We start from the raw sequence: 22,330 nt of genomic DNA on the forward strand, positions 1-22,330 counted from the left end.
CACAAGGCCTAATTTTCTGTGAAAAAAAAGTTAGAAATGTGGGATTATAGAGATGAGGGAACATAGGGATGATCCCGTCTGTGAGGTCACTTCCTGTTACCGCCAGGTGACATGAAGTAACCCCACTGAAGGTACCACGGTAAAAGTACTTCCTGTGGTCAGAATATCACAGTAAAAGTATTTCCTGTAGTTATGCTGCATTCGAAGCGACTCAGAACTCTCAGATTTTTCCGACCTCCCACTTGGAAAAGTAGGAGGCCGCCTCATATCGGAGCTCCTCCCAATCAGGAGAGTCAGAGACTTCTCAGTACTCTCAGGTAAATACAGAGACTGCTTGATGAAAAACTGTCCCTGAAGGCAACGTGCATCAGTGGTTTTACATGTATTTCCCTCTAAAACAACTCTGTGTGGTAACGTTGTGTTATTATCTCATAGCGTGGTGAATGTGCAGCTCACAACTTGTCCACCAGAGCGTTGTGGAGTTGTTGGATTGTGTATTTGATGAGTTTGATGAGGGAAACCAAGAAATCCCATAATGAGCCTCCGTAGCGTAGCTCTGAGCAGCTCACGGCTCTGCTCCGCCGTTCTAAAAATAGCTTGCAGCGACAATTAAAGGTAACGAACCTACTGCTATGACTATAGGGATTATGGCAATGGGCCAGTTTGACTAAATGTTGAACTATCCCTTTAATCTGAAGTTTGAGTAGTTAATCAGACTTGTCCGGTACTCACGGTGAATCTCCTGTAGTCCGGTCTCAGTCCTCGAGCCGCGTCCCAGTACTGAGAATACATCTCTGCTCAGGAACTCAACTCCAACAAACTGAGACTGAGCTCCGACTGCGGAGACGCTTCAGACTCAGAGAGGAGCTCAGCGTGTGTGTGTGTGTGTGTGTGTGTGTGTGTGTGTGTGTGTGTGTGTGTGTGTGTGTGTGTGTGTCGGGGCAGTGGGAGGAGAGTGATGTTACTGAAGCGTGAACTTTGAGGCTGCAGGACAGCGAAGTGAAGACAGAGCTGAGATCCACCGCTCTGACATGGACTTACATACAGCGGGGAAAATAAGTATTGAACACGTCAACATTTTTCTCAGAAAACATATTTCTAATAGAGCTATTGACATGAAATTTTCACCAGATGTCGGCATCAACCCAAGTAATGCACACATACAAAGAAATCCGAACATTAATGTCCATAAATTAAGTTATGTGTAGTAAAGTGAAATGACACAGGGAATAAGTATTGAACACATGAAGAGAAGGAGGGCAAAAAAGGTATGGAAAGCCAAGAAAGCAGCTTGAGTTTGTCAGTATTTAGAATGTAATCATGTCTCCTATCAGTGCAAAGTAATATCTGCTGGTTTAGTCCTGATTGGTGCCTTTTAAAAAGGTTTCTCACCACCAAGGTGTCAGACAATAAGTATTGCATGGTGGGCAATGGCAAAGAGCTGTCTAAGAGCTGTCTAAAGACCTACACAACCTTACTATTGCAAAACAGCAGTCAAAACAATAATCAGAAGGGTTCCCTAACAGTCCAGGACACTGGTGGAGAACTTCAGAAAGACCTGGAATCAGCAGGTACAGTTGTTTCATAGAAAACAATCAGTAATGCACTCAACCGCCATGGCCTCCATGTCTTGCATGGTGTGTGTGCATGGAGGCCATGGCGGTTGAGTGCATTACTTATTGTTTTCTATGAAACAACTGTACCTGCTGATCCCAGGTCTTTCTGAAGCTCTCCACCAGTGTCCTGGACTGTTAGGGAACCCTTCTGATTATTGTTTTGACTCTTCTGTCTGAAATCTTTGGTTGCGTAGGTCTTTAGACAGCTCTTAGACAGCTCTTTGCCATTGCCCACCATGCAATACTTATTGTCTGACACCTTGGTGGTAAGAAACCTTTTTAAAAGGCATCAATCAGGACTAAACCAGCAGATATTACTTTGCACTGATAGGAGACAGGATTACATTCTAAATACTGACAAACTCCAGCTGCTTTCTTGGCTTTCCATACCTTTTTGCCCTCCTTCTCTTCATGTGTTCAATACTTATTCCCTGTGTCATTTCACTTTATTACACATAACTTAATTTATGGACATTAATGTTCGGATTTCTTTGTATGTGTGCATTACTTGGGTTGATGCCGACATCTGGTGAAAATTTAATGTCAATAGCTCTATTAGAAATATGTTTTCTGAGAAAAATGGTGACGTGTTCAATACTTATTTTCCCCGCTGTAACTGCTGTGTTAGGAGGACGCATGAAGACAGGATGTTACAACACTGTCTTTAATAAAGGTAGGGGAGGACAAGCCGGTGCATATTCTCATTTGTCCAGGTCATAGTATTTCAAAGGAGGTTAAATCGAAAGCAACTGGACTTAGTTATTTGTCTAGGACAAATAACTAAGTCCAGTTGCTTTCGATTTAACCTCCTTTGAAAGTAGGGGAGGACAGTGGTTCTCAACTGGTGGGTCGGGACCCAGAAGTGGGTCGCGGACCCGTTCTGGATGGGTCGCGGACAGCTGGTCAAAAAAGTAAATAATATTTAATGCACATCTGATGTTGGACATGTCTTTTATTTTGAAAAATAACTTATTATGAAAGGCACGAGACACGTGAACACATGCAGTTGTAATGCTCCTCATCACTTTCTTATTATTTGCTCTGAATGTAAAGATATCAGTTTCTTATTAATGTGGCCTGATGCAGTGGATCTTGTTTTGTTTTGTGGGTCTTTATTTTGTGCAATTTGATATTTATTGACTTTAGTGAACATGCTCTGAATGCAGAGATGCATTAGAAGTCAAATATATCGTTTTGTTGGTCTCCATTTTGTGCAGTTTGATATTTTTTTATTCACTTCCGTACATGCAGTTGTCATGGTAACTCCTCAGTTTCATTCATGTGCTCTGAAATGCACTTTGCTCAATAAAGAGCTAAATGAGTTTTTAAAGGATTAAAAAAAAAAAATCTTGGTTTGAATTCTATAAAAGTGGGTCGCGACTTAATGACCACGGGAACATGTGGAGCCCAGAGTGAGACTAGTTGAGAACCCCTGGGGTAGGAGATAGTAGAAAACACACGAGTCAAAAGTCCAGTGACAGGGCTGCCGGATCATTAGGTTGCATATCCTTCGTTTGGCAAAGGAGCAAACCAATAGGTGGTTTCACATGGAGTCAAATATTCCAATGAGAATCAGTTTAGAGTCCAAACCGAATGTATAAACAGCTCAAGCTGAAACCGAATGGAATTTCATTTGGTTTCACAGAGGTGGAATGAACCTTTTCTTAAAGGTACATTGTGTAAGAATTTATCAAAGAATCTAGCGGTGTGGTTGTAGATCGCAAGCAACTCAGTCGTATTTTTCATGCTGCATTCACGTGAAATTGGGCAGACGGCAGACGGACGACAGCCGCTGCACGTAACGGCATAAACAAGCGTCTATGTAAACAAGTGGTCCGTCAGCACGAGGCAAAACAATACACGTGACAATATGTTGTTATGGCGATGTGGTATTGTTTACCTGAGATAACAGGAGAACTTACACAATGTCCCTTTAAACCGAAAGAAATAAAAAATTGCAAATGCAGGATGTTTGGATTTCTGGGCCCTCCAAACTGTGATGTTTCACTGTATTCTATCTATATTAAGATTCATATTTCTTAAAAACTACGAGTTATAACTGGACCGTTCCACTTCAGACTGATAGTAGTCGACCTCAGGATGACACGCAGAAAAAATCAGCTCAATCTGATGTGGAATTTCAGAATAAAAGCCCATATGAACTGTCATATTTCACTGTATGGAATTTCAGAATAAAAGCCCTCTGAACATTTGCTTCTTACTGTAGATATGTACAGTAGGATTAATATATATATTTTAAAACTACCAGTTATAACTGGCCTCTTCCTGGGACAAATGACCTCACTGTAACATTCATGTGTATGGGGTTTGTCATTACAGATATCTACAATTCAGTTGCAGATATCCACTATGTGAATTACAGATATCTGGAACTGAATTACCACTAGTACAAATTCCAGTTACATTTTTTTTTTTATTTAACCTTTATTTAACCAGGCGAAATCAATTAAGAACATGTTCTTATTTACAATGATGGCCTGACAAGAGGCATAAGCTTCTTGATGGGGGGGGGAGAGGGGGCTGTGAGGGAGAAAAGATAGGTTAAAAGACAATAGCAAATATACACAACAATACAAACATTCAGCAGAAACAGGGCATAAAAGTTAATAAGAAGGATATTCAAGCATAGAAGACAAGATTATTACAAGCATAAAAGAGAGTAAAAGTCTGTTACAGATATTACAGGATTCATTAGATATCTACAACGTCATTTCGACTAGTCAAAACTTAATTACAGATATCTGAACGGGGACATGTAGATATCTTTAATTGAGGTGAATTAAAGATATCTTGAACTGGAATTATGACTAATCAGAATCAAATTGTAGATATCTCAAACTGGCGTTAGTACTAGTGGTAATTCAGTTACAGATATCTGTAATTCACATAGTGGATATCTGCAACTGAACTGTAGATATCTGTAATGACAAACCCCATACACATGAATGTTACAGTGAAGGAAGAACGTAGTTGTGGATCTGAAATGTTCTTTTTGACAAGAGGCAAAACTGAATTACAGAGATCTGGAATAAAAAATCCAACTATTCAAAATGTAACTACGACCAGTCAGAAAGACGTTGTTGATATCTATGATGTTGATTCCAGAGAGTCAAACTTAGCTTTTAAATGTTAAATCCTCTCGTCATACACAACTGTAGAATCAACTGTATTTTGCCATGAATGACTGTGAACTGTCTGTAACCATGTTTCTATCTGTACGTTTTTATTTGCATTAAGTAATTGTAATGTATGTCTGCTGTACATGAGCTAAGGTGACTCTCATGTACTTTAAAGGCCAAAATCAAAATCATTAGGCAAAAGTGACGTCATTTGTCCTAGGAAGAACGTAGTTGTGGATATCTGAAATAACAATTGTGGATAGGAAGAATGGAGGTGTGGATATCGGAGATATTCTTTTTGACAAGAGGCAAAACTGAATTACAGATACTGTATCTGCAACACATATCCAGTCTGGCTTGTAAATGTTAAAATTGGCATAGTTGTGCGTTTAGCAGCTTTATAAGATAAGATAAGATAAGATAAGATAAGATAAGATAAGATAAGATAAGATATACTTTATTGTCCCAGAGGGAAATTCATTGTGGGCAGAAGTGCAGACTGTAGACTGTATCGCCTTACAACAGACACAACACAGGAAACACATCATACACATATCTATCTATCTATCTATCTATCTATCTATCTATCTATCTATCTATCTATCTATCTATCTATCTATCCATCCATCCATCCATCCATCCATCCATCCATCCATCCATCCATCCATCCATCCATCCATCCATCCATCCATCCATCCATCCATCCATCCATCCATCCATCCATCCATCCATCCATCCATCCATCCATCCATCCATCCATCCATCCATCCATCCATCCATCCATCCATCCATCCATCCATCCATCCATCCATCCATCCATCCATCCATCCATCCATCCATCTATCTGAGCTCATCGGCCGGGCAACCTCTGTCCTCCTCCCAGGGAAGAAAACCAGCCGAGTAACTTCCCCACAGGTTTTTAGAGGTTTTCTGCCGGCTGGTTGAACTGGTTTTAGGAGATATAAATGCTGGTCTCATTGATGAAATCTAACAGTGGCACTGTGGCAGTCGGATTAGTTCATTTGAATGAAAAGTGAAGCTTCAGGTGTGTGTGAGCAGCGCAGCCTTGGGGCTCTGTACGTACAAAAATCACCATATTTAGGCTACTTCAATAAATAAATAAATAGTTTTACAATGAGCCGATTGATTCATCCGTGGTCAGTTTATCCAAACAACGCCTGTAAGGAAATTCTCCGACGTGTTGGGAGGAGCAGAGCCACTAGAGCAGCTGATAGGCAGCAGCAGCTCACAGAGGCGGCGGCCGGTGCTGACCTGATGCCCGGGCGGTCAACCTCCGGGTGGCGCTGTGTGTGTGTGTGTGTGTGTGTGTGTGTGTGTGTGTGTGTGTGTGTGTGTATGTGTGTGTGTAGCCTACGTGTGTACGTGCGTGCGTGCGTGTGTGTGTGTGTGTGTCGTGAGAGAGACAGCAGGTAGAGGGGCTGACTGGCAGAGATGAGGGATAGTGAAAAATGTTCTTTTTTTCTGTGAGAGACTGCTGCGGCGGACACAAACCAAACTGTGGCGGCTGATTAATGTAAAACACTGGTATAGTAACGTTACGCCGTTTCCAATTCAGCCACAGTGTCACTGTCACATCATCAGCTGCTGCTGTGGAGAGTTGATGCGCGCTCCCGCACCAGCTTGGCTGATATGGCTGCAGTAACCCTGATGGCCGCTACGGCCGTTGTATCGCTAGTGAGTTTTATTCCTTGATCTTGCCTCAAGCACCTTTAAGGCTGTCCTCTATCAGGACTAATAGATACAGGTCTTCATTAGTTCCTTCTGCATCATGATGCTGAACAGAGTTAAACAGTGAGATAATTGACAGCTGTCTGGACCACACAGTCTGTTTTATCTCACCTCGTTTGAATGCACTTGAATGCACCTTGTCTCTGAATGCACTTGGAAATGAATTACTCTGCCCACTATGTGTTGTTATGTGTTGTTATGTGTTCTATGTGTTGTTATGTGTTGTTATGTGTTGTTATGTGTTCTATGTGTTGTTATGTGTTGTTATGTGTTGTTATGTGTTGTTATGTGTTCTATGTGTTGTTATGTGTTGTTATGTGTTGTTATGTGTTGTTATGTGTTCTATGTGTTGTTATGTGTTGTTATGTGTTGTTATGTGTTGTTATGTGTTCTATGTGTTGTTATGTGTTGTTATGTGTTGTTATGTGTTGTTATGTGTTCTATGTGTTGTTATGTGTTGTTATGTGTTCTATGTGTTGTTATGTGTTGTTATGTGTTGTTATGTGTTGCTCTATGTGCTGTTTTTCCTAACAGAGGTTGATTGCTCTGTGTGTGTGTTTTATGTGTATTTATTGGTATTGTATGTTTTTATGTATTGTGGACATCTTGGCTGCAAATCAATTTCCCAACTGGGACAATAAAGAGAACTTTGAACTTTGAACTTTGAGCGTGTGGGCTGTGCATTGGAGACGGACAGCCCACAGAGGGGCTGGCTGTCACAACACACACACTGAGCCTGCGGCCTGCGGTGTGTGACCGGGCAGTCGGTGACCTTTGCCCCGTGCCAGCGGCCGTGTGGCTGATCCCAGAGCTGCTGCTGCTGCTGCTGCAGTCGAGCCGACGGCGTCATGGCGGAGCGGAGCGGCCAGCTGAGGGAGCAGCAGCCAGACTTCCTGCAGAGCAACGACCTGGCCTGTGAGACGGTCGGAGGGAAGGTGAGTTCACCTTAAAGGTTCAGCCTGTAACGTTTGTTAAGCTTTATTGTTAAAGGGATAGTTCAACATGTTGTCAAACTCAGGACCGGCCGCTGGCATTTAAACCCTCTATGCGGTTGTTCAGGGCCACAGCCGTTAGGTGGGGGGCCACATGATCAGAAAGGTACCAGGGTTCATCAAGTCATTTAAACATCCTGAGGTCTGCACGTGCAGCTATGAGCTTTATATGTAATGTGAAGTCAATATTCAGCTTCTTTTATCTCACATTTGAGACATTTGGTGAAAATAGAACGGCAGAATGACAACATTTGTGCTCAAAAAGCAATTTTACAAAATTTCATTTTAGACTTGTTTTCTACACTTATCTATTACTGTATTCATATCCTATTTCAAGCACCAAAACAGTTCATTCTCATGACTGAAGGAGTGTTTTCACAAGGGATTTGACATTTTTCAAAAAGCAGACCTCAAATTTCCAGCATTTGGCCGAAATTATTTCTTTATACAGTGTTGTAGGACAAATAATCCCTATATGCTCAGAGCTACGCTACGGAGGCTCATTATGGGATTTCTTGGTTTCCCTCATCAAACTCATCAAATACACAATCCAACAACTCCACAACGCTCTGGTGGACAAGTTGTGAGCTGCACATTCACCACGCTATGAGATAATAACACAACGTTACCACACAGAGTTGTTTTAGAGGGAAATTCAGAGACTGTTGATGAAAAACTGTCCCTGAAGGCAACGTGCATCAGAGGTTTTACATGAATTTCCCTCTATCCCTTTAAAATCTGAATATACACCTATGAATATCAGTGTATAATCACTAGAAAATTTGGTTTCCGTAGCCTTATAATTATTCTTTTATATCTACATATAACAAGAGTCTTGCTTTAGAGCAGGGGCATCAAACTCATTTTAGTTCAGGGGCCACATAAAGTGCAATTTGATCTCAAGTGAGTCGGACGATTAAAATAATAGCATTTGTTTTAGTGGAAAGAAGTATAATGTTTATTTAACAGGGACAATACGTACAACATTGCCACAGAAAAAGGGAAAATGTGATGCATATAAGACGTCCAGCTTCAGTTCATTTACAGTCTTTGTCCTGGTCAGGCTTTAGAATGAAATAAAATATACTGAATAGAATAAAAAATGCAATGATACAAATACAGTGGATAATACAATGAATGAATGAATAAACACAGTTGCAGCTGTAAATTACAGATTAAAACACAAGTTAAATGTAACATTAAACATTGGTAAAGTGCGGTTGTATGGACAATGTTTAACTTTCACACTAAAACCTCTTTAGTTCTGTTTGGGAGTGAAGTGTAAGATGTTTACAGTTAATAACTATGAATAAGTTGGAATTTTTTTGAGGAAAAAAACATTCAATTTCTACAATATGAAGCCTCTTCTGTCTTCTTTGTAATTGACTTGGTACATTCATCCCGGTTTTGGCCGTTTGAAGCAGCCAGTGGTGTCACTCAGTGTATGTGAGCACGGAGCGGCCAAAGGTCCAGACTGTCCACCTGCACACACACAAACACGACCTTTCACCTCTTCGTTCAGCCTGTGCATCAACAGACTCAATGTTGTGTTTTCCTCTCCAGATTTAGGTATTTTACTTTATAATGAAATGTTTTTACAGTTTGAATCATTTTACCCAACAGACTTCTTATCCTACAAACTGTTAAAGTGTTTTACAGACGTGTTCTTTAATTCTCTCGAACACAAACAACACTGTCGTCTGATGAAATGTTCAGAGATTTAAACTCAGTCTCGTGTATCTGAGAACAAAAAACTGTTGATTTGACTTTGTAAAAGTGAGATAAACATGAAAACAAACTAAACTCAAAGTTAATACACAACAAATGATATATAAATACCGTACATAACATGTCACACTGCAAAAACTCAAACTCTTACCAAGAATATTTGTCTTATTTCTAGTCAAAACAAATCTCATTCTACTTAAAATCAGACTCATCACATTAAAAAGCAGCTTGTTTTTAGACACTTTTTACTTCTTTCAAGCTGATTTTCACTTGAAATAAGTAGAAAAATCTGATAGTGGAGCAAGTTTTTCTTTCTTATTACAAACACAAAAAACTTGCTTTCACTGGCAGATTTTTCTACTTATTTCAAGTGAAAATTAGTTTGAAAAAAGTGAAAATGATCTAAAAACAAGTTAATTTTTAGGTGATGAGTCTTATTTTAAGTGGAAAGAGTTTAGTTTTGACTAGAAATGACACATTTTGACAGTTTGAGTTTTTGCAGTGTAGACTGTGTCACTGTCAGTGTTGTAGTTCCTCCTCTCTGACACCAGAGGGCGACAAAAGACCAAGTGAGTTCAGTCTGAAACTAAAACAAATGTAAAATGTGTCCAGAGAAAATAAAATCAAGGAAAAATATAAAAAAGTAAAATTAAATCTTAAGAATTCAAATCTATTTTCACTTTAATGTTTAAACTATTGATCACACCTAACAGATTAATCATCATAACTCCTGTACAAATGATTCAGAAGTGACATTAATCAATCGATCGATCAATGATTCATCAAAGATAAAAGACAAAACTTGATCCAAACTGATCCTTGTATTGATTAGTGGGGCTTTTACTTTGAAAGGGTCAGAGATGGACTGGAGATGGATTATTTTTCACATCAATGAATGACTATATTCTTTTCTAAATGAATTTAAAGACCCCCTAAAGAGGCATTTTAAAATTTGTAGAAATGCTCTGCTATGACTATTCTTTGATTAAAATTGCTCACCCACACAAAGTTGTTTAAAATAACTCTCCAAGACACTAAAAACACGTCTATTATTATTTCTCCCTCATTGAAAAATTCATCTTCTATCAACTAAGGAGCTTTTAACTCTTGTTAGTGAGAATGAACTCTTTGAAAGCAGCTGCACTGATGTGCTGCTTTTAGGGGTTAGGGTTTCCTTCTTTGACAAACACAGCTTGTGTAAGAGCCATTTTGCCCTTTTATTTTGGTGTTTATTTTTGGTGTCTTATTTTGGTAGATTTTTGGTTGTTACTTCCGCTCATACAGGAAGTGATGTCAAGCACTACGGGTCACGAGGGGTTATTTGATTGAGACGAACAAGACACAGGTGTGGTTGATGGAGCACACGTTTTCTTTACCGTGACATGGCGTGACAGTGCTGGAGTTAAGTTATTTTGTGGAAATAAATCAGCTTTGAGTTAACATTGAAACCGTTTGGACTGGTTTTAATTGCACCCATATGCACGCGTCAACATCGTGTTATCAGCCACCGTGTAAGTGACTTTCTTTTTATGGTTAGAGAAGGAGAAAGGCCACTTCAGCTTGTGTCCAATAGGATTTTAGAAAAAGACCTGAAAGTAACCAGTACTTTTCAGCCTTCCTACTAATTAACTCCAGTAAAAGTACAAATATTTGTCTTGGAAATGTATTCAAGTAGAGTAATAAGTACCAAAGAAATCTAATACTCAAGTAAAGTAGAAATCCTCTGGATATGTACTTAAAGCAGAAGTAAGCGATCCGGTGGTTTTGGCTAATGCTGCGTTCCAGGCAACCCACTCGTGTTTCTCCGACCTGTTTTACCTGTGAAAGTCACTATAACGGCCACTCGTAACTTCTGACCCGTGAACTCGTACCAGATCGAACTGGTACGACTTCACAGGTCGGAGAAACACGAGTTACGAGTTGCCTTGAACGCACCATAACGTCTTGTCAGCAGATGGAGTTAGCAGCCCCCGCCCTCGTCATGGATCTATTGGTCCTCGTCCCTACGTCACCACATTCAGGCGCATCCCTTGGCTGCACACACAGAGAGGACTGCCCCTTTATGCCGTTCTCTCTCCTCATTGGATAAAGGTTGTAGGATACAAGGAAAGTTTTCTCCTGGGCTCAGAGCAGAGCAGAGTGACTGACAGACCCGTGTTTCAGACCAAACACTCTATCCACCACTTTATTTTCCCATAATCCATTGCGTCACACCACAACGGAAGTCGGTTTTCAACCCCGTAGTAGCATTCTAGCGAGCGGCTAACTGGTAGCGTTAGCGGCTAACTGGTAGCGTTAGCCACCGGTGTAGGTACCAAATGTGGGGGCTCCGGGCTGCCAAAACCGCCCTGACTAATCTGATGTTTTGTCAAGTCTACAAAACGAATTACCGAACAAACACCACCACTTCTGTGTGCACGCCTCTGCAACTAGTCATGGTTATCGTAGCCGTTAGCTTCGCTGCTGCTGACAGCTAACAGCAGCAGCAAACTAACATCAGGACGTCAGCTGTTAAAACCCTCCCGTTGTGGGACACCACATGAAACTACTCCAGTTAGCTCAGTCATGTTGGAACAGAGATATCTGCTGGAAAAAATATTTTTTTCATGGGCCATTTATTGAGTTATTTAAGACACTGCTAACAGCTAACAGCTAACGGTTAGCCCGGCTAACGTTAATCTAAAATGTAATGAATGGAGTGTCATGGCGACACCCAGCGTCGTTCTCCGGAAAGTGATGGATAGAAGTGATTGCTGTCGGAAGATATAACTATTTAAGACTTATATTAACACAAATATATCACTTACTTCTGCTTTAAGTACAGTACTCAACTAACTTTACTCTGTTACTCTCCACCACTGAGAAGAGTTTCCTGTGTGTGTTTGTCAGGTGATCTTTGCGACAGACGAGTGGTTTGCTCCGGCTGCCAACCTGCTGAAGGTACGACACATCTCTGCTCTAGTCCACAGTCTGCATGGGACTATTTCCTGTGGCGGATTAATACACGTCTGTCTGTGTGTGTGTGTGTGTGTGTGTGTGTGTGTGTGTGTGTGTGTGTGTCACTCTGACTCGTCTGCACAGAGAGAGAAGCCGGAGTTCATCCCCACGGCCTTCACCGAGTTTGGGAAGTGGATGGACGGATGGGAGACGAGGAGGAAGAGGATACCTGGTCAGTAACCCATTACTCTTAAAGGGATAGTTCAACATTTTGTCAAATTGGGCCCATTGCCATAATCCCTATAGTCGTAGCAGTAGGTTCATTACCTTTAATTGTCGGTGCAAGCTGTTTTTAGAACGGCGGAGCAGAGCCGTGAGCTGCTCAGAGCTACGCTACGGAGGCTCATTATGGGATTTCTTGGTTTCCCTCATCATCAAACTCATCAAATACACAATCCAACAACTCCACAACGCTCTGGTGGACAAGTTGTGAGCTGCACATTCACCACGCTATGAGATAATAACACAACGTTACCACACAGAGTTGTTTTAGAGGGAAATTCATGTAAAACCACTGATGCACGTTGCCTTCAGGGACAGTTTTTCATCAACAGTCTCTGTATTTCCCTCTGTGTGTGTGTGTGTGTCAGGTCAGGACTGGTGCATCATCCAGCTGGGAGTCCCCGGTCTGATCCACGGCCTCGACGTCGACACGTCCTTCTTCACCGGAAACCACTCGCCCTTCGTCTCCGTCCAGGCCGCCTGTCTGGGTACGGGACCGTCTTAGACCTGGTCTACACAGGACCTGGTCTACACAGGACCTGGTCTACACAGGACCTGGTCTACACTGGACCAGGTCTACACAGGACCAGGTCTTTAGTTTCAGAACAGCTGACACATTAAAAACCATCAGATTCAGCTGAAACCGCGTGAAGCGACGTGGGAAACAGAGTGCAGCAGTGTGTTGTCTGAAAAACTCTCAGAATGGAACAAAGCCTTGTTAAAAGATAGCGCTAACACTTGGTAGCTCATGTGTCCGTTCTGCAGTCAGCCCGCGTTCGAAACCAAGAAAGTATCATAGATTTTTGTCGACAATGCACTTTCTCATAGTCACATATAAAAGAGTAGCGGTAGTGGTGGTTGTGTGTAATCTGTAGCCTTTGATGTGATAGCTCTATGATTTGTTCAGCTGTAATCCACTTCAGATCAAACAGTCAGACATTTAGTTACTTCATTCATGCAATATTTGGCTTCGGTTCATTTAATTGCTGAATGGTTGCTATGGACACAGAGCGGCCAACAGAGGATTACTGTATATTCAATATCATGGATACTGAACATCATATTATATTATGATTGAGTATCATGGACGCTCACACTGCAGGTCTTGTCTTATAACAGAGCTACGCGGCCTGACGACACGTTGTCTTGCTGATGCGTTCACTGTCTCCGATGTAAAAAAAAAAAAAAGAGGAAAAAAACAGAAAAAGATAAAAGAATAACATAAAAACTTTTAACAAGCTGCTGTCGGTGAAGTACGACGGAGTATTAGGGCCACATTGAGAAAAAACAACAACACAGACTTCGAGAATAAAGTCGGACATTTACGAGCATAAAGTCGTAAATTTACGAGTATAAAGTCGTACTTTTACAAGAATAAAGTCGTAAATTTATGAGAATAAAGTCGTACTTTTACAAGAATAAAGTCGTAAATTTATGAGAATAAAGTCGTACTTTTACGAGAATAAAGTCATAACATTAGGCTATGAGAATAAAGTCGTAAATTCACGAGAATAAAGTCAAACATTTCCATCGAGAAAAAAGTCATAACATTACAAGAATAAAGTCGTAAATTTACGAGAATAAAGTCGTACTTTTACGAGAATAAAGTCGTAAATTTATGAGAATAAAGTCGTACTTTTACAAGAATAAAGTCGTACTTTTACAAGAATAAGGTCGTAAATTTACGAGAATAAAGTCGTACTTTTACAAGAATAAAGTCGTAAATTTACGAGAATAAAGTTGTACTTTTACAAGAATAAAGTCGTAAATTTACGAGAATAAAGTCATACGTTTCCTACGAGAATAAAGTCATAACATTAGGCTATGAGAATAAAGTCGTAAATTCACGAGAATAAAGTCAAACATTTCCTACGAGAAAAAAGTTGTAAATTTACAAGAATAAAGTCGTGAAGTCTCGATGTTTGTGATCTATTCGTTTGATGTCTTCGTGTCGTAGAATGAGTTCTCTTTGAGCCACTTCCTGTTCCTCCTCAGACCGGCCGCCGGCCTTCAGCCTGGAGGGAGACCGGACCGGCATGGCCGCCTCCGAGGCTCAGCTGGCTGCTGTCGCCAAGGTAACCGCCCGCTTTCACATGACGACCAGCACCTCGTCGCCGTGGTGACAGAGTCGTCCGTCTGACTGACTGACTGTGTGCTGTGTTCTGATTGGCAGCTGCGCTCGGAGGCGTGGCCTGAGCTGGTGGGCGTGGCCCCGCTCCGGCCTGGATACTCAGACTGCTGCCACAACTACTTCAAGGTCGACTGGGAACGCCGCGTCACACACCTACGCCTCAACATGCACCCCGGTACACACACACACACACACACACACACACACACACACACACACACACACACACACACACACACACACACACACACACACACACACACACACACACACACACACACACACACACAAAGGGATAGTTCAACATTTAGTCAAATTGGCCCATTGCCATAATCCCTATAGTCATAGCAGTAGGTTCGTTGCCTTTAACTCATTGAGTGCCAGCCCTTTTATAAAATGGTCAGTGCCATGTGCCAGCGTTCTGGGGCATTTTGAGTAATATGTCAAGACCCAGAGAATATTTTGTACTATGACTCTGAAAACACCAAACAGCTCAAAGGAAAGAGGAGACTCTCTATTTAACTAGGGAAAAAAACATTTGTTTGTACCTTGTTCCATTCTTGATTTATCTTAAGTTGAATAGAGCCTGGTTGCACCAAAAAGACCACTTTTTTTCTAGAAAGCTGAGAAAAATGCATTTTTGTGAAAGAGAGTCTCTCAAGAAAAATAGTGATTTATCCGTTTTAATTTTGGCTTCAAAAACATGTAAGACATCTGAAAGTTTCATTTCACATGTTTTTTCATTGACACCCCCCCCCCAAAAAAAACAAAAAAAACAAAACAACAACAACAACAACAACAACAACTAAAATACAACAAGTACGAGCGGTTGCTGCCCCATCAGCCTCTCCTACGCCCCCCTCCCCTCCCTCTCCTCCCCCTCCCCTCTCCTCTCCTCCTTCTCCTCCTGCTGCTTCCCCTCGTCTCTGAAGGAGGGAGGGAGACGTCGTGGCGTCTTCAGCCTCTGTGCTGGACGCGGCCGCGGCAGCGACTCACCGCGCTGATCTCTCGGTTCGTCGTCACGTCGGTTAGACAGCAGCTGGTGAAACTGACTCCGCGATCCGCTTTCGCTTCGGCATTTTGGTGCTGATCATCTAGATGAGTTTACCTTTCCTGCCTCCTCCGATCACTTCATGCTGGAGCTATGCTAATAGCGTCCGTGGCTGAGCTTTCCTCCAGCTCCACGTTACACTTGTTCCAGGCTCTGCCCGTCGTTTTCTCTAGAAATAGAAACTTTTTCCGACTTTGTTATCTCTGTACCGATCGCGCTCGTCTTCTCCTTCTTCTTCACTTCTTGCTCTGATCTACAGTCTCATTCGTTCTACACATCCCAGAAGCCCCAAAATTACTCAGAGTGTGCGCGAGAGCGTCCCCATTTACCAGCCGCAGAAAACTGCATTTGACGTCTATGGACGTCAATGGCACTCAAGCGTTGGATTTTGATTGACGTCCATAGACGTCAATGGCACTCAATGAGTTAATTGTCGGTGCAAGCTGTTTTTAGAACGGCGGAGCAGAGCCGTGAGCTGACAGAGTTGTTTTAGAGGGAAATACAGAGACTGTTGATGAAAAACTGTCCCTGAAGGCAACGTGCATCAGTGGTTTTGCATGAATTTGCCTCTAAAACAACTCTGTGTGGTAACGTTGTGTTATTATCTCATAGCGTGGTGAATGTGCAGCTCACAACTTGTCCACCAGAGCGTTGTGGAGTTGTTGGATTGTGTATTTGATGAGTTTGATGAGGGAAACCAAAGAAATCCCATAATGAGCCTCCGTAGCGTAGCTCTGAGCAGCTCACGGCTCTGCTCCGCCGTTCTAAAAACAGCTTGCACCGACAATTAAAGGTGACGAACCTACTGCTATGACTATAGGGATTATGGCAATGGGCCAATTTGCCAAAATGTTTAACTATCCCTTTAAGGATGCTCATTGTTATTAACAAGAACAATTACTGTAAATGAATATGAAAACCACCGTGCCGTTGCTCCAGGTGACCAACGTTAACGTAGAAAAGATCTTATTTAGAGTAAAAACGTCAGATAACATGTAGTTTGGTCGGTTACATGGACAAATAAATGCAGAAAACACTCAGCGATCAAAATATCGATATTCACCGATGCATCTTGATTTTATTTCAAATATTGCATCCATTCAGCGCGGGTCTGTGTATCGATCAAGGGGGCAGTTGTGGGTCTGAGAAGTGAAGCTCACTTCTGCGTTCAAAAAACTGCAATCCCCTCTTCTTCCTCTGGGGGCTGGTGTCAGAAAGCAGCATTCTCCATAGACCCCCATGTTAAAATCACCCACTTTACATCCTCAATAAACATGTTAAAAGCCTGGTGTCACAACGTTTTTTTGTCTCAATCGATAGTTTCTACCCCCACACACACTCTGAGGGGGTTTAACTCTACCGTTTGACTGTTATTAGGTTAAAACTCTGGCCAATTAGGGCGTAGAAACGTTGAGTGACAGGTCCGAGCAGCTCCGTGGACAGCTGCTTCGAGGCCAGTGGGCGGGTTCTCGGCGGTTCTCGGCCGGTAAATCCAACATGGCGCTGTTCAGGCCGCCATGTTGGAGTCACAGAAACGACTCCCCAGAACCAATGGGGGACGACACGGGTGCTACGGCCATGTTTGTTACAGTCTATGGTATCGATACGTATCGGTTAATCTTCCCATCCCTAACACACACACACACACACACGCTGCTGTCCCCGTGTCCTAGACGGAGGGATCTCCAGACTTCGTGTTTACGGCGTCGGCCAGAGAGACTGGTCGTCTGGCTCCGCCCACCAGCTGCTGGACCTGCTGGCTCTGACCAATGGGGGCGTCTGCCTCGGCTACAGCGACGCCCACTTCGGACACCCGCGCAACATGATTGGTTGGAATCAACGCCCTTTACCCTCCTGTTGACCCAATCTGTTCCCTTCCTCCATCCTTCCTTCCTTCCTTCCTTCCTTCCTTCCTTCCTTCCACAATCCTTTTTCCCTTCCTTCCTTCCTTAATTCCTTTTCTCTTCCTTCTTTCCTTCCTCTTTTGATCAAAATGACCTGATTGATTCCCTCCCTCCATCTTTCTTTCCTTCCTTTCTCCCTTCCTTCTTTCCACAATCCTTTTTCCCTGCCTTCCTTCCTGCCTTCGTCCATCCTTCTGCTTCCTTCCTTGACCTCATCTGTTACTTCCCTCCATTTGTCTTTCCTTCCTTTTTCCCTTCCTTCCTTCCGTCCTTCCTCTCTTCGTTCCCTCCGTCCTTACTTCTTCTTCCTTCCTCTTTTGATCCAATTGATCCAATCTGTTCCCTCCCTCCACCTTTCTTTCCTTTTTTTTCCCTTTCTTCTTTCCACATTCCTTTTTCCCTTCCTTCCTTCCTTCCTTCCTTCCTTCCTTCCTTCCTTCCTTCCTTCCTTCCTTCCTTCCTTCCTTCCTTCCTTCCTTCCTTCCTTCCTTCCCTGTGTCATTACTTCTTCCTTCCTTTTTGACCCAATCTGTTCCCTCTCCCTCCCTCCCTTCTTTCCCTTCATCCTTCCTTTCTGCCTTCCTTCCTTCCTTCCTTCCTTCCTTGACCCAGGAGGGTTAATTAGCATATAATTTGCATATTTCAGTTTTATCTTCATGTTGTCTCTCTCTCTGTGATGTCTCGTCCCTGTGATGTGACGTGGTGTGATGTCCCTGCAGGTCCGGGCCGAGCCGCCAACATGGCCGACGGCTGGGAGACCGCTCGCCGCCTGGACCGACCCAAAGAGCTGAAGGTTCCTCACGCCGATACGCTCCAAAGCTTCAGCCAATCAGGAGCAGCTGAACCACCCGACTGATCATCTCCTCTGTGTCCTGCAGGTGGACCGCAGCGGCATCCTGCTGGTCCCGGGCTCGGAGTGGGCGGTGTTCCGACTGGGACACGTCGGAGCGATCAGCAGCGTGGAGGTCGACACCAACCACTTCAAAGGTGGAGGAAGGAAACGTCCCAACGGCTCATTCTGATAATAATCATTCTGCTTCGGCATTCGGGTCCATTTTTATCTCAACTAGCCGGAGCTTTAGTGAGTCCAGGTTGAGGAGAGGAAGCCTGTGGAAGCTGAACTTCATCCAGCTGCTCATTTTGTTCTGACTAGTCAGAAACAGAAACGAACCGTAGCATTAGCGGTAGCAACAAGCTCAGAGATGACATCATCCAGGTCAGAGGTCAGTAGGTCAACCTACAGACCCCGGATGTTGATAACAGCTAACCCCGGACTCAGAGGGGAATAGCACTAGCCTATCAGAACTAAATATTGGTGAAATGAAGGAGTTTCTCTGCAGATAATGTGTTATTTAGAGGCTGCATTCTGCTGCCCTGTAGACTCCATTATACGGATATACACGCCTCTCGGCTGGAGCTCATTTCATCACAACCACTTGGAATGACACCAAAGTTATCTGGGGGAGGAAATGATCGGATTTGATGATAGAAATAAGGTCCAGAATGTAAAAAAAACTGTAATTACCCTTTAACAGGTGTGTTATTATTTAGTGACAGGACGTCTAGAGTCCAGTAACGGAGCATTTTACCGTCAGTAACAGTAACACCGTTAAAACGGGGGAAACAGTAGCTTTATGGATTACTGTTAATGAATAAAGTAGCGCTGTTATTATTTTATAACATCATTTTTCCATCACTGTTCATTTTTAATAAATAAGTAAAACTCCTCTCTGACCTCTGACCTTTGACCTCTGACCTCTGCTCCTCCGTGCAGGGAACTTCCCAGACTCGTGCAGCATCGAGGCGTGTGCGTTGAGCTGCGAGGACGAGGCTCGGGGCGTCGCCTCCAGGTGGCGCTCTGTCGCCTGGCAACCGCTGCTCCGCCCCCAGAAGGTGAGGTCACACGCTCTTATGGCGAGAGGATTTAACCTTTAAAAGCTAAGTTTGACTCTCCAGAGTCAACACTGTAGATATCAACAACGTCTTTCTGACTCGTCCTAACTACATTTTGAATAATTGGATTTTTCATTCCAGATATCTGTGATTCAGTTTTACCTCTTGTCAAAAAGAACATTTCAGATCCACAACTACGTTCTTCCTTCACTGTAACCATTCATGTGTATGGGGTTTGTCATTACAGATATCTACAGTTCAGTTGCAGATATCCACTATGTGAATTACAGATATCTGTAACTGAATTACCACTAGTAGTAATTCCAGTTACAGATATCTACAACTTCATTTCTCCTAGTCAAAACTTGATTACAGATATCTGAACAGGGACATGTAGATATCTGTAATTGAGGTGAATTAAAGATATCTAGAACTGGAATTATGACTAGTCAGAATCAAGTTGTAGATATCTGTAACTGGAATTACTACTAGTGGTAATTCAGTTACAGATATCTGTAATTCACATAGTGGATATCTGCAACTGAACTGTAGATATCTGTAATGACAAACCCCATACACATGAATGGTTACAGTGAAGGAAGAACGTAGTTGTGGATCTGAAATGTTCTTTTTGACAAGAGGTAAAACTGAATTACAGAGATCTGGAATAAAAAATCCAACTATTCAAAATGTAGTTAGGACCAGTCAGAAAGACGTTGTTGATATCTACAGTGTTGACTCTGGAGAGTCAAACTTAGTTTTTAAATGTTAAATCCTCTCGCCATACTTCTCACCGTCTTCTCCGTGGTCTCTGCTGTAGCTCCGCCCACATCACCGCCACCTGTACGAGGAGGCGGAGCTCTCTCTGAGCCGACCAATCACTCACGTCCGCCTGGTCATCGCCCCGGACGGCGGGGTCAGCCGCCTGCGCCTGTGGGGTCGAGCCGCCGCTCCGACCAATCAGAAGGCGCCGCCGGCCAAACTGTGACGGCCACGGTGATGATGCGTTCAGGGACACGGCGACAAATAAAACAGAGTCACATTCATGACGACTGAGTGGAGGTCGTTATTCCTACACACACACACACACACACACACACACACACACACACACACACACACACACACACACACATCAGGGCTGTTGCTAGGCGACGCCTCGTGGTCGGTGATGTCACCACTTCACCTGGTTGTTGCTGTCATTAACCCACAAGCCCCTCTGTTCCTCCTCCTCACACTCACTCACTGAGTCTGATGAGGTCATCGCCTGATGAGGTCATCGCCTGGTGAGGTCATCGCCTGGTGAGGTCATCGCCAGAGAGAGAGAGGGGGGGCGGGGGGGGGGGCAGACCTGAGTTATTACCCAGAATCCTCAGCTCTGACTCAGAGCCTCAGGCCGATCGACTCCGTCTGGATCGATAGAGTGAACGTGTTCCTTCTTCTCTCCCTCTCTCCTTCCTCTATCTCTTTCTTTCCCTTTTCTCTCTCTTTCTCTCTCCCTCTCTCCTTCCTCCCTCTTTCTTTCCTTCATCTCTCTCTTTCTTTCCTTTCTCTCTCCCTCCCCCTCTTTCCTTTCTCTTTCTCTCTCCCTCTTTCCTTCCTTTATCTCTTTCTTTCTTACCTTTATCTTTCTCTCTCCTTCCTTTCTCCCCCTCTCTTCCTTTCCTTTCTCCCTCTCTCCCCCTCTCTTCCTTTCCTTTCTCCCTCTCTCCCTCTCTCCTTTCTCCCCCCCCCCCCCCCCCAGTCTCAGTCTAATGCAGTAGCAGCTGCAGGTCGACTCGACCCACCGGAGCCTCAGTGATCAATGAGCCGATCAATAATCAATAATCACTTCACTTCAGTTCAGCTCCTAAAAACACTCATCAGCTCTAAGCTCTTATTGTCTTACTTCTTGTTTTATTTTGAAAGCCACCTGCCCTACTTCCTGTGAGGCAGAAACAGAAAAGTGTGAGTGTGTGTGTGTGTGATGATGATGTCATCGGTGACATCAGCAGCTCGAGGCCAGGTGTTGCTCACAGCTGGACGAGTCTATGGCAACAAGCCATTTTAACATTTAAAAGCTACCCACTGAGCATTAGACGTCTATTAGACGTCTAGTCTAAGTTTAGACCGACATTCGCCCGTCTATAATCGGTCTATATTTTAGCCCAAATCTAGACGATAGAATTTAATCCATTAATCATTAAATATTAAATAAAAAAACAACTGTAAGTTGTATAAATGATGGCCAAATGTTGGATTAATACATTTTTAACAGTCATTTATCAATGTACAATGTAGTTTAGATTTAGACTCGATTTAGACGTCTAAATCAAGACCTCATATCAACGTCTATTTTTAGACCAAATCTAGACGATTGAATTATATAATGAATACTGACCCAAGAAAACTACTGTAAATTGTATAAATGATGGCCAAATGCTGGATTAAAACATTTGTAACAGTCATTGATCAATGTACAGTGTAGTTTAGATTTAGACTCGATTTAGACGTCTAAATCAAGACCTCATATCAACGTCTATTTTTAGACCAAATCTAGACGGTTGAATTAAATACATTAAATAATGAATACTGACCAAATAAATAACTGTAAGTTGCACAATGGTGTCCAAATATTGTAATAAAATCATCTGAATGACCATTGATCAATATACAGTGAAGTTTAGATTTAGCCTTGATTTAGACGTTTAATCAGCATCTAGATTTAGACCAGGTTTAAACTATTAAGTTATCTTTATTTTTTTTATGTTGTTTATGTTATGTTTACATCTTATGCTTTCTTTTTTAAGCATAAGATTATGCCAACCATGTTTAGAAATATTTAGATATCACTATTAACCTATATAGATATAGGCAGTTTGCATTTAAGTTTATTGAGCATTAATGCAAATAATTCCTTTGAAAAAA

General features: G+C 42.6%; 3 protein-coding genes across 3 annotated transcripts in view; 2 read left to right on the forward strand and 1 right to left on the reverse strand.

Annotated features, from left to right (window-relative positions):
* Positions 1–792, reverse strand: part of LOC311007022 (kinesin-like protein KIF26A) — a gene marked incomplete at both ends in the record, with an annotated part of 49,762 nt that extends 48,970 nt beyond the window's left edge. The window contains one exon of the mRNA XM_084000104.1: positions 733–792. Coding sequence (XP_083856230.1) covers positions 733–792 — 60 coding nt within the window. The remainder of the gene's footprint in view (positions 1–732) is intronic.
* The window catches only part of LOC311007064 (NACHT, LRR and PYD domains-containing protein 3-like), a gene marked incomplete at its 3' end in the record, with an annotated part of 257,119 nt that overhangs the window by 176,142 nt on the left and 58,647 nt on the right, over positions 1–22,330 (forward strand). The gene's annotated exons all lie outside the window — the stretch shown is intronic.
* allc (allantoicase) lies at positions 7,286–20,471 on the forward strand. Its single transcript, XM_084000832.1, has 11 exons — positions 7,286–7,440; positions 12,115–12,165; positions 12,307–12,394; positions 12,813–12,932; positions 14,440–14,519; positions 14,618–14,750; positions 17,300–17,455; positions 18,250–18,323; positions 18,409–18,517; positions 19,305–19,423; positions 20,244–20,471. Exons 1-11 carry the CDS (start codon positions 7,354–7,356, stop codon positions 20,409–20,411), a joined length of 1,185 nt encoding a protein of 394 aa, XP_083856958.1. The 5' UTR covers positions 7,286–7,353; the 3' UTR covers positions 20,412–20,471.

This window comes from Trachurus trachurus, assembly GCF_905171665.1.
Source record: "Trachurus trachurus genome assembly, chromosome: 24".
NCBI lineage: Eukaryota > Metazoa > Chordata > Actinopteri > Carangiformes > Carangidae > Trachurus > Trachurus trachurus.

Excerpts from the sequence above, each read along its gene's own strand:
- allc (XM_084000832.1), top strand. The coding sequence starts at position 7,354 with ATGGCGGAGCGGAGCGGCCAGCTGAGGGAGCAGCAGCCAGACTTCCTG. Across the intron at positions 12,933-14,439 it reads CGTCCAGGCCGCCTGTCTGG|ACCGGCCGCCGGCCTTCAGC; the intron begins GTACGGGACCGT and ends GTTCCTCCTCAG. Across the intron at positions 18,324-18,408 it reads ACCGACCCAAAGAGCTGAAG|GTGGACCGCAGCGGCATCCT; the intron begins GTTCCTCACGCC and ends TGTGTCCTGCAG.